At 33.7% G+C, this 18,934-nt stretch overlaps 1 protein-coding gene across 3 annotated transcripts in view; it reads left to right on the forward strand.

Moving 5' to 3' along the window:
* Positions 1-16,280, forward strand: part of AUH (AU RNA binding methylglutaconyl-CoA hydratase) — a 38,882-nt gene extending 22,602 nt beyond the window's left edge. The window contains exons 8-12 of one of the 3 annotated variants that reach the window (XR_015696700.1): positions 3,987-4,037; positions 6,544-6,591; positions 10,490-10,658; positions 11,864-12,077; positions 15,203-16,280. Coding sequence is in view for 1 of the 3 variants with exons in the window: in XM_087715888.1 (XP_087572014.1) it covers positions 3,987-4,037; positions 6,544-6,591; positions 10,490-10,567 (177 nt within the window). In the remaining 2 variants the exon portion in view is untranslated. The other 2 variants (XR_015696699.1, XM_087715888.1) reach the window with 2 other exon arrangements.
* The last annotated feature ends 2,654 nt before the right edge of the window (positions 16,281-18,934 follow it).

An 18,934-nucleotide genomic window follows, 5' to 3' on the forward strand; every position in this document is an offset into this window, starting at 1 on the left:
GTCTCAGTGAATAATATTCTTTATTCTGTCATTCTGTTGCAATAGATGACAATTATTACTAAAAAATATATTGAAAGCCCTCCATTACTTATAATTACTTATAATGCCAAGTCTTCTTCCTTGATTGTTGTTATAGGCATATTATTCATCTATCCATGATTATGTTACAAATCTTAAAATATTGAATTAATGATAAATATTGGATGGTTTTGTTATTATTTAAGATTTAGTACTTTAACTAGTATTTTTGTTTAGTATCCATCATTTTCTTAGGCATCTTACTATGGAAATTTTTAAAATTATTTTGTCTCAACATTTCCTAATTTAGTTTCCCAAAATAAATTAAAATGTTGAAGTTCTGTTAATCAGTAAAGTAATGAAGTGGCACTTTATAACCCAAATTATAAATACAGATTACATTAACTTGATGGAAATTGTATACTTATAAATTGGTTTAAGTATGTAGTTTTATATATTAGATAATATCCTCTATAATATTATAATATTTGTTGATTTGATTACTATCTATAGTGAAAAAATATTGTGATTTTTATTGATCTGAAATTAAAAAGAATCACTGTCTCTAGCTTTAACATTTTAGGAAACAATAGATAAAAGAATATTTTTCTGTTGTCAAGTATAGTAGACCTAGCATTGTCTTTGTTAAAGGTCAGTATCATCAAGTTCTCAAGCAGTTTTACCAAGTACATTTTAAAATTCCTTAGGTGAACTATGTGGCATATGATCACAATCTATTTCGTTACTTCAGCAGTATCTATCTATCTATCTATCTATCTATCTATCTATCTATCTATCTATCTATCTATCTATCTATCTATCTATCTATCTATCTATCTCCACCCAGCTATCAAATAATACTTCACATCCCATTAATACATTTCATGTTAATATTAAAATAGGGGGTGCTTATCATGTAACTTTGAATGTTCGCTAAGGGAATGCTTGTAACCTGAGGATTACCTGTAGAATGATTAAACAGTCATTCTGCTTCCATTGAAAGCAGTGAGTTTGTTGGTTTTTGTGTGCAATTTTTAGTGCTCTAGTTTTAGTGTTGTTCAATTTGGGGAAAGAGATAGGTACTGTTACTGTTTTATGCATTCGAAGCAACACCTACCAGCCAGTATATTCAGTAGGTATTCATTTGAATATCCCCAAGACCATAAATCTAGAGGACCAATAGTATACTGTATAGTCCTTGAAATGTCATATTGATGTAGGTACATTGAGGTATTCATACTATACATTATGTCTTCTATGTGTAGTTGCATAGTTTTTAAACAACATACTTCTACTAATAATTTTTAAAGTATTCTAAATAGCAATACACTGATTCTCACTAGCAGTGAGTTCTGAATTACTGTCTGCCACTCACTGGAGATTAAAGTCTTAAGAAATGATGAAAGGTGCTTCACTTTATTTCCATGCATCTGTTACATCTGAAGATGTATGACACTTTGAATGACACTTTAGTATGGTTGCAAAAGCTCATAGAAGAATTTTATTTTAAAATTGAGTCTTTCAATCTACCTCATATTAATTGTAGTTATAAACAGGGGTGAAAACTGAAACGAACAAGTGGAACAGTTTTCATTGTGCTATGATTATTATATGAATTATGTGTCTGTGCAGAGTCTTGTTCCAAATCTTCCAGAGTATTTGAAACATTTTGTGAGTCCCCCGAACCCATATGTTAGATATGGCTCTCGCACAGTTAGATATGGCTCTCACTGAAACCCTTTCAGTTGGATTTCAGTATTAACATAGCCACTCCTGAACTGCTTTGTCTAAAACTTTTTTCCTTTCCTTTTTTTCTTTTAGTTCTCTTTAATCTTTCTCAGAAATTCATTGAGTTATTAATTGTGATAATTTGTTTTTCAGTTACAGGTCTCTAGTTGTGAGCTTTATGGCTCTAAGGGGTTTAATCTGAATCTTTGCTCTGGTTATAATCATAGGGGTTAGATAGTTGCATGGCTTCTAGGTATTTTCTAAGCAAGTTCATCACAATCATTCTTGTTTGCTTACTTCTCTCTGGAAACAAACTTTAAGAGATACTGACCCTGAAGTGCTTGTAGCCTCTTCACCTTCTTTCAATCCTCATACAATTACCATGTATCAAAGGTTATCTGTCAGCCTAACTCTGTAAGAAAATATTTGCATTTTTCACTCCTCCTAAGAGTTGTCACCACTATTGTCATTCCCTCATTTTGTTGCCCATTAAAACTCCACTCCCTTTTCCCTCCTCTTTTATTTCCTCTGGGAGGGGCCATTCATTGTCCATCTGCGGTCTTACTCCCAAGTCAACCCCTGTTCTTTAGCTGTTCCCTTTGTCTGGCAACTCTGTGCACGCACACACTGGGAACAGGCTCCAACTGTTTTTCTGCCTCACTGATGTCTGCCTCTGAAGGCAGCTGATAACTGGCATACAGCTCTGGCTCCCTCTCTGCCTCTGATACAGATCCCTCAGCAGCGCCTTCCCCAGGCTCCAGGATTGGCCCATGTTCCTCCCTAACCTCTTCACTGTCTGAATCTGCTGCCAGCTCCGCTGGCTGCTGGCAGGTCACAACAGGGAGGGATCAAATGCTTCATCAGTGTCAAGTCCCTTCAGGCCCACAAGAGTTATAAGTCAAGTACACCTTGAATTCCCTTGACTCTTAATATACCACCAATTTGCTTTGACTGTTAATTCAGATTCTTATAGACAGTATTAGCATATAATAAGTCTATATTCATTTGAACTATGTGGACTCCTGATTTCTTGCACTTATTCTTTTTATGCTTAATATTTTTAATTAGGTTAGGCCAGTGCAATACCATTTCACTGGAACTGAAATTTATTTTTGGTTTTTCAAGGTTTTTCCAAGCTGCATACTGATAATGGGGGCCATAAAGTTTGCTCCAGCTATTGCTGCCTGATTCTCATTCAGATCAGCAGCTTTCCTCCTGCTTATATTAGGTAGCCATGAACAATTCATCTTCACCTACCAACATAGGAAATGGAAAGAGCATTGCTTTTTCTGACACATTGTGATGATCAGAAAGAAATTTTCTACTTATACATTTGTTTGAATTGATAGATGACCACTTACAGTAGTATATTTGCAGCCAAGAAACCTTTTCTATTTTTGTTGTCAGTGTTGTCAAATGTTCAGACAGAGATCTTTCTCATCTTGGTGCTCTATTTGATGTACACTTTCCAAATGCCAAATTTACTTTTCAGCAGTTCAGCTGTCATACATCTAGCAGGTACCACAAAACTGGTCAACAAATTAAGAGATTTTATACTCTAGAAATTCTTACAAAAATTGCAGTCCCTTTCTTTTTTAAATGTATCATATTGTTTAGTATTTCTTAGTGAAAAATCATTATAATGCATATAGAAATACAAATAGAAATATAAGTAAATGAACTTGCTAAATACAGCTTTGTACATGCATGCATATATCTATTTTATAGATTTAGATCATACTTCTATTTTATATAACTCGTGGAATACTTAATCCACCTTCCACCAATTTTCCCTACAACAACAATCCTATAAGGTGGTTATTCTAAGAGAAAGAACTGGCTCAAAGCTACCAGGCCAGTTTATGTGCCTGTAGAATTACTATGAGAATCTGATTTTTAATCCAGCACTTTTACCATTAGTTCCAGATTGCTGATACAGCATTAATTCTGTTATAAAATATGTTTTAAGCCCTTGAATAGAAAGTCCTAGTCTACATAAAAGATGTTAGATTCAATATTGTGTTTACTGAAGTCAGCTTGTCAAATGAAGTTATAGATTTAGGTCTTAATTCTTACCCTCAAATGCTGTTATGATCTACATGCACTTTCCTACCTCTAAATGTAACAATTAATACAACAGACTTCTATGATAGCAAAATGAAATGTTTATATTGGAATCCTTTTTAAAAATCACAAACCTTCTTTTCTGTGTTGAAACTTACATTTCTTTTTAATTTTAGGGACCCGTAGCAATGAGAGTTGCAAAATTGGCCATAAATCAAGGAATGGAAGTAAGAAAATCTATTTGTGCTTTCTATTTAATCTTTTTTTAAGGGACAAGGTACATGCAGAAATTGTATATGAATCAAAATCTATAAAAGGGTAGTTGGATGTATTGTCTTAAGCACAGTATAGAAAGTTTGGAAAACTGACTCCTATCCATACTTTTTTTCTTGACTATTATACTACTAGTCTCATTGCCTCACAGAATAGGGAAAGTTTGAACGTGACCCTGCTATTGCACATAGAACAATGCAAATTATGCAGATTCCTCTTATAGCTTACTTAGTCCTCAGTTTGAAAAGAATTAATTCTATAAATCAGCTTATTAATTCCTTAACTTTAGAAAATCGGCTAAACTATGATGTCTTTGTTCATTTTTTAATTATTATTTTGAGCACAACATATTTTTATCTGATTTGCAAATTTCTATTTGAATAAAAACAATATATTTCTTTTCTATCGTAACTAGGTTTTTGAAAATATGTATTCCAGCACAGTTATACTAGAAATTAGTACCTCTAGACTTCTTAAATGTTTAGTGAACGCTAACCTTATATCTATTTTTACAAAGCTTGAGCAAAAGCCATTTTCTTTAACATTATTTTATTAAAAGTTTTAAAATTAAGATTAAAAATTAATACAAACTAAGAGTAAGAAAAAATAATAAGGAAAAGATAAAAGAGAGAGCTCAAGTGCAAGAAGAAAAAAGTTACATAAAAATTGAAAAGGAAGAAGAAAAATAAAGAAGTGACTTTCAATCAGGATGAATTTGATTTAAATCAAGATTAAATCAAACCTTTTTACTAATGATTTAAATCATGATTTAAATCACTAGTAAAAAGATTTGATTTAAATCAAGTCGATTTAAATAATAATTTTTAAAGAGCAACTGTCATCTCTGTCACACAGCAGCTCCTTCTCTGACTTGCTGTTGACTTACTGACAATCCCAAAATTGCAGAATATATAGCCTCATGCTACAAAAGTAAGCTCCATTTCATGCTGAATAAACTATTTTATTAATGTTTGTAAAACAGAAAACTATATTTAGATAGATTTTTACTCTAAAAACATTTTATTAAGATAAATTTGATAAAAATAAAAAACTGCTTTAAATAAAAAAAATCATTTTTAAATTTTTTAAAAAGAATCATTAATTTTTATTCACCCTGCATCTCATTTTCTTTATAGCAGTTTTAAATATAGCTATAGATTTACCTCTTTCTCTAAAGTTACATTGTGACTCTTATTTTTTTAAAAAAATCCTATTGTCAAAACCAAACATCATAAGTTTATTTCTTCTGCTATACACAAAAAGTTCAAAAGAGATACCAAAAGCTATCTTCTGATTTATTTTGTGATATGGTTTTCTAAAAGTATGATATTGATCTATATATTGCTTTATATAAGTATATATGTTATCCCGGAGTTCTTAAGGAATATGAGAAGCATATAAGCACACAGTAAATGTACTCAGCAAAAGTATTTGTGAATTTTTGTTGAAACAGTTCCTCAAATGGAAATCCCAAATGGTGCTTTGAATGCCCTTATCTATATATGGAGAATATATCTTGTTACATGCACTTAGTTGTTTTAGAATTTGGCTAAGATTGAATTGCTGTTAAAATGTGGGAAAATGTTAGGGATCACATGATTTCTCACATTTTTCTTATATTTCATTTCACTATGATCACTTATCCCCTGTGGCCTTGTATACATAAACATTTTATATGGTTCTTCATTTCAGTTTATTTTTTAAAATGTTATATCAGTGATTTTACTATTATACATATAAATTAGTCATAAAATGGAATGCAGAATGTATCATGTAGCAGTTAGAATATAAATTCTTGGAATAGTATGTTGACATCCTGTTAAAAGTACTTTAAAGACATTAGCTGGATTTGTGTGTAATTGGGATACATTTTCGGTATAATTAAACTCTAAATAAAATTTCAGTGGCCTACCACAATAATACAACTAGATTAGGGCCACAAAACTCTTTTCAAGTGCAACATCTTTATACTTTAATGGTGTGGAACCTGTGACTCCCAAGTCCCATTAATCCCAGCAAACATAACCAGGCCTGAAAGCTATTGGAACCTGCCACAGATTCTGTACATCCTTATGAAATTCCAATATAAGATTCTATTGAAGTATAGCCTCAACTATTATTATTTTACAATTGTATCACAGCGGCCAGTTGTTGTTGTTGTTGTTGTTGTTGTTGTCATACAATTGTATCACAGCGGCCAGTTGTTTCGCCGGATTTGGCATTGGTTACTAGTCGGGCCCCACGCAGGGGCCTAGGACGTCGTAATGTATTTTCGTAATATGCGTGCAGATCCAAGCATCATCATCATCATCATCATCTCATCATCATCATCATCATTATCATTATTATTATTATTATTATTATTATTATTATTAATGTTGATAAGAATATCATTTTTGCACTAGTATGCAGAATATTTTCAACACTGTTTAGATTTATTCTACTTTTGTTGTTATTTAGGTAGATCTGCTAACAGGTTTGGCAATTGAAGAAGCCTGTTATGCTCAGGTATGAAATTATAATTATCCTGCTTTGGTGCCTTCCAAAATCCCCCCCCCCAAACTATTTTCCATGTTTAAATAATGGTAATATGCAAATTGCAATGTCATCACCTAGTAGCAAACTAAAATAGTTGAAAGTTTAGTTTTTATGATGGGAGAATTACAAATATTTGCTTTGGACCTCATGTATCTTACTTTTTGTGTGAGAACTTTACTCATTTACTGTTCAATTGTATATACAGTGGGGCAAAAAAGTATTTAGTCAGCCACCAATTGTGCAAGTTCTCCCACTTAAAAAGATGAGAGAGGCCTGTAATTGACATCATATGTAGACCTCAACTATGAGAGACAAAATGAGAAAACAAATCCAGACAATCACATTGTCTGATTTGGAAAGATATTTTTTTCAAATTATGGTAGAAAATAAGTATTTGGTCACCTACAAACAAGCAAGATTTCTGGCTTTCACAGACCTGTAATTTTTTCTTTAAGAGGCTCCTCTGTCCTCCACTCATTACCTGTACTAATGGCACCTGTTTGAACTTGTTAGCAGTATAAAAGACACCTGTCCACAACCTCAAACAGTCACACTCCAAACTCTACTATGGTGAAGACCAAAGAGCTGTCGAAGGACACCAGAAACAAAATTGTAGACCTGCACCAGTGGTGGGATTCAAATAATTTAACAACAGGTTCTCTGCCCTAATGACTATCTGGGTAGGTGGAGCTTGGTGGTCATGTGACTGGGTGGGCATGGCCAACTCAAGGTCACTCAGGTCGATGGGCGCTTCGCCTTAGCTGTTACAATGTAATAAGGGTTAACCGGAGAGGCAGTTTCTATAAGCAGGTCAATAAAGATTAGGCTAGAAACAACACTAGAATGTTTCCTTCCTGCCTTCCTTACAGGATTAGCCCTGTAAAGTGGAAAAAAACAAAAGGAGATTTCTTCCAACAATCGGTTCTCTGAACTACTTAGAAAGTTACCAACCGGTTCTCTCGAATAGGTGCGAACTGGCTGAATCCCACCACTGACCTGCACTAGGCTGGGAAGACTGAATCTGCAATAGGCAAGCAGCTTGGTATGAAGAAATCAACTGTGGGAGCAATAATTAGAAAATAGACGACATACAAGACCACTGATAATCTTCCTTTATCTGGGGCTCCACGCAAGATCTCACCCTGTGGGGTCAAAATGATCACAAGAACGGTGAGCAAAAATCCCAGAACCACACGGGGGGGACCTAATGAATGACCTGCAGAGAGCTGGAACCAACGTAACAAAGGCTACCATCAGTAACACACTACGCCACCAGGGACTCAGATCCTACAGTGCCAGACGTGTCCCCTGCTTAAGCCAGTACATGTCTGGGCCCGTCTGAAGTTTGCTAGAGAGCATTTGGATGATCCAGAAGAGGATTGGGAGAATGTCATATGCTCAGATGAAACCAAAGTAGAACTGTTTGGTAGAAACACAACTCGTCGTGTTTGGAGGAGAGAGAATGCTGAGTTGCATCCAAAGAACACCATACCTACTGTGAAGCTTGTGGGTGGCAACATCATGCTTTGGGGCTGTTTCTCTGCAAAGGGACCAGGACGACTGATCAGTGTACAGGAAAGACTGAATGGGGCCATGTATCATGAGATTTTGAGTGCAAATCTCCTTCCATCAGCAAGGGCATTGAAGATGAAACGTGGCTGGGTCTTTCAGCAGGACAATGATCTCAAACACACCGCCCGGGCAACGAAGGAGTGGCTTCGTAAGAAGCATTTCAAGATCCTGGAGTGGCCTAGCCAGTCTCCAGATCTCAACCCCATAGAAAACCTTTTGAGGGAGTTGAAAGTCCATGTTGCCCAGCGACAGCGCCAAAACATCACTGCTCTATAGGAGATCTTCATGGAGTAATGGGCCAACATACCAGCAACAGTGTGTGCCAACCTTGTAAAGACTTACGGAAAACGTTTGACTTCTGTCATTGCCAACAAAGGATATATAACAAAGAATTGAGATGAACTTTTGATATTGACCAAATACTTATTTTCCACCATAATTTGCAAAAAAATTCCTTCCAAATCAGACAATGTGATTGTCTGGATTTGTTTTCTCATTTTGTCTCTCATAGTTGAGGTCTACCTATGATGTCAATTACAGGCCTCTCTCATCTTTTTAAGTGGGAGAACTTGCACAATTGGTGGCTGACTAAATACTTTTTTGCCCCACTGTATGACTACTTAGAAATAGGACAATGCCAGATATATATATACATATACGTATACGTATACATATACGTATACGTATACGTATACATATACATATACATATACATATACATATACATATACATATACATATACATATACATATACATATACATATATATATATATATATATATATATATATACACACACACACATATATATATATACACACACACATATATATACATATATACATACATACATACATACATACATACATACATACATACATACATACATACATACATATATATATATATATATATATATATATATATATATATATATTTACAGTGTTAGAGTAGTCATTTTGAAGTGAACATTGATTTGACATTGTTTAATGTTCTTAAAAATCAGCCTTTAGCCTAACTCTGTGGGTGATGGCAACATTATTTAGAAATGCAGACATCATAATAGTCATCCAGGTCATGGTTGTCCCAATGTCCTTGAAGACATTTCACCTCATCCTCATTCACCTCATGAATGAGAAACAAAACTTGTTCAAGGAAAATAAAAATAAAAGTCCAGTTGCCTTTTGAAAAAGCACCTTTGGGACAACCATCTCTGTTTCTCTTTGTATTACTTAACAAACCCTGTGAGTTACAGGCAAATTTGTAATGAAGAGTCTTTCTCACCACCATTATTTATCATTGAAGTTTATCAAATTAATAATTACATAATCTGAATAATAACTTGAAAATGATCAGCAGCATTGTGGGTACCAAGACAGTTCTTATACCCTAAGAATGTCTGGGAGGTTGATGAGACTTAACGGGAGGTAGGCTTTTTCTTTATTCTTGAATGCACCATACTAATTCTGTCTTACATGAATTATGATTGGTTTATTTAATTAAGATGAGCTTATTCAGATGTGAAGCTGGAAAGAGCCACCCATTGCTGGTTAGTTCTTGCAGGAGTGTTTTCCTGCAAGACCAGTTTTAAGAAGCCACACTTCACAATTTACATCCTTGTTGCAAAATTAATAGTTACGTATTATTATTATTTTTAGATTACATTCTTTTTTGAGAGATTCTCATTTCAGAATGAACAAATATGAGACGCAACTTTCAGTTTTATCTCATCCCTGATAACCAGAAAAACTTTTGATTATAGAAGAGCATTATTGATTTACAACAGCTGCAAGCATTTTGTATAATGGTAGGATTCAAATAATTTAACAACCGGTTTTCTGCCCTAATGACCAGCTGGGTAGGCGTGGCTCTGTGGTCATGTGACTGAGTGGGCATGGCCAACTCAATGTCACTCATGTCGATGGGCGCTTTGCCTTAGCTGTTACAATGTAATAAGGATTAACCGGAGAGGCAGTTTCTGTAAGCAAGGCAATAAAGATTAGGCTAGAAACACCACTAGAATGTTTCCTTCCTGCCTTCCTTACAGGATTATCCCTGTAAAGTGAAAAAAAAAACAAAATGAGTTTTCTTCCAACAACTGGTTGTCTGAACTGCTTAGAAAGTTAACAACTGGTTCTCCCGAATAGGTGCGAACTGGCTGAATCCCACCACTGATTTTGTAGCCATGGCTCAGCTTATACTTTTTATTATCTTTCTCTAACCCATATTTTTGAGTTATGTTTGTATATAAATGTAACTAACTTACAAGAATTGAAAAATATTTTCTTCTTTGTAGACTATCCCAACAAAAGACAGAATTGAAGGTCTTCTTGCTTTTAAAGAGAAAAGACCTCCTCGCTACAAAGGAGAGTAAGAAAAGCTTCTTTTAAAATGCAAATGAAATAAAAGACTTTTAGCTTGCTCTTTGCCTCAGAATGTGGACAACTGCAACTATGGAAGTAAATGTAAATACCCATAAATTGATATTTATAATGTATATGTCCTGAAGGCTTTTCTGTGAAATTTCAAGGTCATTGAATTCTACAGCACTTTATTCCACATCTTTGAATTGTATATCTTATCAATTAAATATATACATTCCTAAAGAAACTTAACAATGTAAGTGTTCTGCTGTGGGAACAAAATAATTCAGCACACCAGACACTGTAGATTATATTGAATAAATTTATCAATAGATCAGCAAATGCATTTTTATTCCATCTGAATGTGTAAATTTACGACATTTCCCAAATTGATGAAAGAACAACTGGGAGTATATTTATATACTCTTGAAACAACTGTACAGCTTGTATAATTGTAAAGAGTTATTCAGCATATTAATTGTGCTATGCTTCCATCATAGGATTTTAACAATAAAATAGAGACTGAGATTTTTTTTTTTGATTGGGATTATTTGGGTGCAGCATAAAGATTGTGAGTTAAGGGGTTTTGTGTGTGTATAATGGCACATGAGTTTATTATTATGTGTATACAGGTAGTTGTTGATTTATAACATGTCATTTAGTTAGCATTCAAAGTTACAATGGCACTGAAAAAGTGACTTATAGCAGTTTTAATACGACCACTGCAGCATCCCCATGGTCATATGATCAAAATTTGAATTCTTGACAAGTGGTTAATATTTATTATGTTGCAGTGTTCCAGGGTCATGTGATCATCTTTTACAGTCTTCTGATAAGCAAAGTCAATGGGCAATTCAGATTCACTTAACAACTAGATTTCTAACTTAATGACTGCCAACAACTGTGGCAAGTAAACTCATGAAATAGGGCAAAACTCACTTAACAAATGTCTCCTTTAGCAACATAAATTTTGGCCTCAATTGTGGTCTTAAGTCAAGGACTAACTGTAGATGTAGACATATGCACACACACAATCACACATAACCAAACAGAAACAACAGGCATTCTAATTAAATGCAAGAATGAATGTAAAACAGAATTAAAACAATAAATACATAGTTGAAAATACATTAATAAACCCAATTTAGCAATAAGTCAGATAGCTTTACCCTACATATGAATCAAAACAGACCAAGAACATTTTGTCTTATAGACTTGTACATTTTAATTAAGTGTGTCTAGGGATCTTATTAATTAATTTAAAATAATAATCTGTGAATTTACCACTTTACGTTACACATCTCCAGAAATTTCTCATACAATTGGCTGCAGTTGTGTTGCTTACTACACAAGGCTCCTCATTAGAAGGCAAGTAAACTGAAATTGCTATAAAGAAAGTGACACCACCAGCCAAGGGTTCTACATAGCTGATGGCTCCAAAAAAGGAGTCACTAGCGCTGCAAACATCTGTCTGCTTGGAATTCTTCCAACTTTAGAAAGCAGCTGCATTCTGCTGAGGAGGTAAGAAGCAGTACTAATTTTTTTGTTTTACGGTAGTCCTAAACTTACAACAGTTCATTTAGTGACCGTTAGCACTGAAAAAAATGACTTATTACCATTTTGCATACTTAAGACAGTTGCAGCATCCCCATGATCATGTGATCAAATTTGAGACACTTGGCAACTGACTCATTTATGACGGTCATCCTGGAGTCATGTGATCACCTTTCGCTACCCTCTGTCAAGCAAAGTCAAAGGGAAGCCACATTCACTTAACAAATGTGTACTCACAACAACTGCAGTGATTCACTTAAAAACTGGCAAAAAAAGATTGTAAAAATACAACAAAACTCACTTAACAACTGCCTTGGTTGGCAACAGAAATTTTGGGCGTGTGATTGTAAGTTGAAGACTTCCTGTATTATAATTTACAATGTAGGGATGCATACAAGCTTTATTTAAGGCAGCCCTTGTTATAAAAAAATTTGAAGACAATGATGAGAGAAAAACTGTCATTAACTAAATACATGTTGCACTTCAGAAAGCTTACCCTTTGTCGACAGCTAAAATTAACAAAAGACCATATGAGTATGGCCAGTCTTTGCTTTCTTCAAATAAATACAGGAGTTTATAAGGATTCTTACACTCCTAACTTAATTAAGGCATTATATTAGCATTCTCTCTGTGCAATCCACTTCCATCTTAAACAGTAGAATCAACATCTTATATGGATTCATTGTCAGCATTTTAATATCACCTACAAGCAGTAAACATATTGATGTTTACTGCTTGTAAACATCTTTTTTCCCCTTTTTGTCCCTTTGACTGTTCACCTAAATTGGATGCTAACCTTTGTAGGAAACTTATTCTACCCACTATATGAACTAGAAGGAGGCTTCATCTATGAATGCAGTGTATACCAGTTTTTTGTTTACATATTTATTCTGTCACATTAGCATGGAAAAATTATATGTAATTTTATATGTTGCATGTCAGTAATAAATATAAGAATGGATCAAAATGAAATGAAACAAATATTCCACTTTTTGATTAAGTACTTCAGTGGACTTATCACTATGCTAGCTGATTGACCATTTTATCTATTATAATTTTAGAAAGAAAGAAAAAGTCTCCAAAAACATTAAAATTCTCTATGTAATGTTTAATAAAGTCATTCATCCAATTAAATATACCTAAGTGTACAGACTTCACTTAGACTAAATATATCGTGTGTAAAAATAACAGAAATTATAATAATTGCATGTTAAATGTCATTCATCAAAAGTGCTTATACGTAAAAGAATACAAAAATACTTCTACTAAACTGTAATATTTAGTCATTTTGATCCCTTATGTTTTAAAAATTATCTTGATTTAAGAAAATTATTTATACATATTTTAGTTTTCCTTCACAAGAAGAATGTTGCTATTTATTTGCAGCCCTTTTATCTGGTTACTTTTGTACATAATATATCATGGTATCTTAAGTTGTAATGAATTCCAGGGGGAAAGATTATTCACATTAGGCAATAATTTATCCTATGTTTCTTCCTCATTTTTCTTTAATTTATGTTGGTTAATCATTTGCTAGAAAGAAGGGGAATAAATTGTCCATTGCCTTAAAATTTGTTAGGATGAAAATTCAGTAGATAATCCTTTTGGGCTGATTCCATTTGCACCAACTATGTTAACCTCAAAGCAAAGTAATTTCTCAATCTTCTTAAGCTTTTTGGGGAAAAGAATCAGACGGGAGGAAAAAAAACTGTTATTCTTAGACCCTGTGCAAGTAAAGGGATTTATACTCATTCAAAAAAAAATCCAAGCCATTATCTCTTGCTGAATTGAATATCCAATTAATATATTATTTATAATGCATTTATAATAGTACTCTTTTAGATTAATTATCTCAAGTGGAACCAAAGCATGGATTATTAACTGCTAATTTTTCTAATTGTATTGTTCCAGTGTGATATGTAAAACATAATCTTTACAGAACTTGTAGCTTTGAAGTATAATGACTTGTCAATATGTAATCACTAGGTGAATTACATATCTGGATTTATTGCTTGCCATAGTTGCCAAGAAAAAAATGCTATGGCCTCTTAACCTATTTTGCTATATTTGCTATATTTGCTTGCTTTTGTTATGAAACTTTGGAAGATCAAATAAGTAGAGATGAAATTCACTATGAGAAAACTGGATTTACAGCAAGATACCATAAAGATTTGGTATTATTGGAAAATAAAGATCCTTAATCTTTTATGGGATTTCACCTCATATTTCAATTTCTTTCCTATTTACAGAATTTATCTTACTGATGTGATGAACAAAACTATGTAAATATATTGTTTATACATCAAATACAGAAAAAAATTGCAAAGAAAATGGACCATGCTCTATAGCCAAAACAATGTAAACAAAATCACTATTCCATTGTACATTTTAATTTTATTTTATTTTATACACATAAGCACATCAACAGAACACATAAACACATTAACAAAAATAACCACATGACTTAAAAACAACATAGGAACAAGAAGTTCCATCGTATATCATACAGCAGTTCCGAATCGGTTTCTTTGCAGTTAGTGTTTTCCTTTCTATACATTTCTATCTTGCGTTTGTAAGACGTTTGTAAAATGTTTGTACATTTTTTCATATAGTTTTAGAAATGAAAATAAAAACTGAAATAAACTAATATAATGGAAAAAATCAAAATAAATCACAGAAAAGAAGAAAAATAGAAAATAAAGATACAAGATAGCTTCTACCCTTCTTTACTGTTAAAGTTTGTCTTGGTACTCTAAAACAACACGACTCTCTTTCTATAATCTATCCAGTCTAATTATCAAAGAAGTCAATTTGGCTACCTCAGCAAGTTCAATCATTTTCACTAACCATTTATCCATTGTGGATAATGCTAAATCTTTCCAAGTTTGTATATACAATGTACAACAACAAAATTCCATTACTTTTTTCAAACTGCCCGTCAATTCCAATATAAAAGCCTCTGATCACAATTGTTTATTTTACCATTACTTTAAAATCCTTTGAATCAATGTATCTATTTGAATCCTCTTTTTTTTAAGCTTTTTTACTTGTCCACCAAATATGATAAAATGTCCTTTTTTGTTGTTCACAAGGACTCAGGAGGATTCTTGTTATTATAATGAATTCGGGAAGAAGAGTCCAAATTTTGCAATGTTGATATTCAGTTAAGTACCAGATGTTTTTCAATTTCTTATGAACATGATTATTTTGGTGAATTGCATTAATTCATTTAAGGTATTTGGCTTATATTGGTATTTCCATTTACTAACTGTGGATACTCAAACTATTTTCCCAGCTGGTTGAGAAGGGGAAAAAAGATTGAAATGACAAACATAAGTTGGGCGGGAGCCTGGAAAAGAGAGAAAGATTCAGCAGCAACACTTCATATCACTACGTGAAATACTCCTGAAAACTCAATTGTTCCAGTGATGAAACATAGAAGTTGCATAACTTCCTTTCTCCTTGTCTTCACCAATATTTCATCAGTGTGTATACTTTTAGTTCAAGTATTTCTATCAATTAACTCTTCCAAAATTAAATTTAATTCTAGACAGAGAAACCATTCTTGTGTTTTTTGTACCAGTTTATAATTCCTATTGATGAAAAACAACCCACTTTAATTTTTTTTAAAAAATGAAGAGAAATTTGAAGAATTGATTGTGGATGAAGCTGTTGTTGATATCAGAAGTCGTGCCTAAAATGTACAATCCCAACACTATCCCATTAAGTGGAGGTGAGGGGGGTCTCCCCTCCCCCCATACTGATAGATACAGCTTTGTAGTGAAGTTGTGCTAGGAGTAGATGGATAATTGTGGAGAAATGAAATTAAAGCCAAATGTGGGGAGGACACTCTGCCACAAATCTCATTACTTGATTTCTTCTTCCGTCATCCCTTCTCTTTCTCTTATTAAAAAAATATTTTCAGATGGAGGGGTGGGGGAATTTTTTCCGTTAATTTCCAGTAGATAATGGATATTTTTAGAGGGTGGCATCATGTGAGAAAGGCTACGCTTCATTTCTCTATTGTCTAAAAGCAACAACAAGAAATGAGAAATGGCAAGCTGGATTTGAACGAACCTGATCCATTTGGCTGTGTCCAAGTTCAAGAACAAAGTTCTCAACTGTTCGTCCATTTTTGTCCCAAAAAAAAGCCTTTGATTCTTTAAACTATTTTTTCATCTCTGTAGTCTAATTTTAATTAATTAAAATGGATAAAAAGTTAGAAATATTTATTATAAATTATCCATTAAATTTTTCCAATATTAAATCTATGTTTTTCCTATACCTGGTTTAGCAGTTTCCTTATAATGCACATCTATATTCTGCCTTTATTTCCAATGAGTTCATTGCAGCTGTCTCTTACTATGAAAGCTAGCTGGAACTTTTAGGATGTTCTGGAAGATACCAAGTTGGGAAATTACTGATTTCAGTGGGAATTTAGTCATTTAACAAACATGTTCAGGATTTCATAAAATAGAATGGATGCCATCAGATAAAGATACTTCTATGTATATGCTATCTATTACCTATAATAGTTTTAAGTGCATGTGGTTCTTTTACAAGCCATGGCTTTCTTTGTTCTTCCTAATTAAGCTAGGTCTTAAGTATTTGTGCAAAGGGTTAAAATTATCCTGTGCTGCAACCCCCTTTTTATTATAATTATAGCATGCTTGTCTGAATGGTTTCGCAAATGTTCTTTTCAGTAATACTGGTAGGAGATTAAGTAACAGCTTCTTGCTAATGTTTATTGCTCAAGAACTTCAAACACCATTGTTCTGTGCTGAGATTTGATGTGCCATGCATTCTTTTGGCTGTGTTTGTTCCTCTGATCTTTATATTTCTTTGGCAAATAAAGCAATTGTGTGTGATAGTGCATGTGTGTGCACATGTATCTATATGAGTATGTTTTTTCTCTGCCAGGAACCATTTGAAGTTTTTATTGATTCCAGCTTTAAAAAGCGATGTTCCCAGTGGACAATGTGGCTATGGTTACATTTATTGCAGCAGAACGTAAGAACTTGAAAGCTTCTTCTTAAAAGGTTGAAAAGAAGACAATTTTGTCTTCCTTCATATCATCAAGTTTAATTATTGGCATTAAGTCCCAGTTGGCAAGAACAGCACGTCACATGGATCCATTTCTGTCTCAGGAAAGGTCAGCATATGGCATAAACACTTTGTCTGTATTATGTAGCCTTGTACTCTGATCACATAACACATGTTTTTGAAAGCATTATGCAATGTTATGCTCCTGACTAATGACTGCTTGCACAAGAAGTTTTTCATTAGCCTGAATGTTTATATCCTGGGAATGATTAACTTCGTGACATAATTCTCATCACATAAATATGAAAGTCTCAAACTTTTCAAACTCACATTTCAAAAATGAAGCCTTTTCTTCTTGGTAATGTAGTTCAGCTTCAAAGTTCAGAAAATAGCTTTTTGTTTGGTAAAGGGCATAGATGATTTATTTTTGGATTGCAAAGTATTACACATGATTAATTTTGGAAATAGTGACAATCATAGAAGTGTAACTCATTTTCTCTAAATAGTCAGATGTCTTTCTTCAACAATCAAGCTTACCTTAATTGTTTCTGGCCATTACTATTCCCATAATTATTCCAATGATCTTATTTATTCTTGCTTTTTATTAGTCCAGTTGAAGATGCTAAGCATTTACTAATTTATGTGTTAATTGCTGTGTTTTAACTTTGAGGTTTTCTCTGAAGCAGAATAATACATGGAGTGTCTCCCCTTATTTTAACCTAAAAACAGCCCCCCTTGAGATGGGTCCTGTGTCATTCAACAATCTCCATAATGGAACAAAGATTTGAATCTATCTAGCCCATGCTTTCTTTGAACTTATTTATAGCATATCACCCATGCTTTCAGTGATTTCAGGTCCAGTATCTTCAGAATTGCTTCCTCTCAACCCAATTAGTATAAGGTAAAGGTAAAGGTTCCACTTGCCCATATGTGCTAGTTGTTCCTGACTCTAGGGGGCAGTGCTCATCTCCATTTCAAAATTGAACAGCCAACTCTGTCCGAAGACGTCTCCATGGTCATGTGAATGGCATGACTAAATGCCAAAGGCGCAGGGAATGCTGTTACCTTCCTACCAAGGGTGATCTCTATTTTTCTACTCTATTTTTACAAACTGCGAGGTTGGCAGAAACTGGGACAAGTACGCTTTCCCCCTGAAAATAAGACCTCCCGGATAATAAGCCCAATCAGGCTTTTAAGTTCATGTGCTAAAATAAGCCCTCCCTCAAAAATAAGTCCTCCCTGAAAATATTGCAACACAGCAGCAGTTATGAGGTGATCATGCTCACTGTATCCTGCACCTCAAAAATAATACCTCTCCAAAAATAAGGCCAAGTGCTTATTTCGATGGTCAAAAGAAAATAAAACCCTGTCTTATTTTTGGGGAAACACACTTAAAAGGGGCTCACTCTGTTACGTAGCACTCGGGATTTGAACTGCTGACCTTTCTGTGTCTTACCCACTGAGCCACTGTGTCCCTCTTCAATTAGTATACTAAGCTATAAAACATAATTTGCCACACCAGCAGTATTTACATACCATACTAAGCCAAAACCTAACAACCCAAGATGATTTGGTATTAGACCCTAGCCACTATATCTAGATAATAGACTTCTTAAAAATACCTTTCTTTATATAGATTGGGCTGGTTAGAGCTATTGATCCATCTACTGACACGGGAAGAAGCAACATGCTATCCTTTTCTCCTGCAACTAATTTTGCATATCCCCAAATTACAGAAGATTATTTTTAACTTGAAAAGGGCAGCGTAGTCTTTCCCCTCT

This window comes from Thamnophis sirtalis, unplaced genomic scaffold, assembly GCF_051295495.1.
Source record: "Thamnophis sirtalis isolate CommonGarterSnake01/CBP01778 unplaced genomic scaffold, rThaSir2_p1.2 scaffold_5, whole genome shotgun sequence".
NCBI classification, from domain to species: domain Eukaryota; kingdom Metazoa; phylum Chordata; class Lepidosauria; order Squamata; family Natricidae; genus Thamnophis; species Thamnophis sirtalis.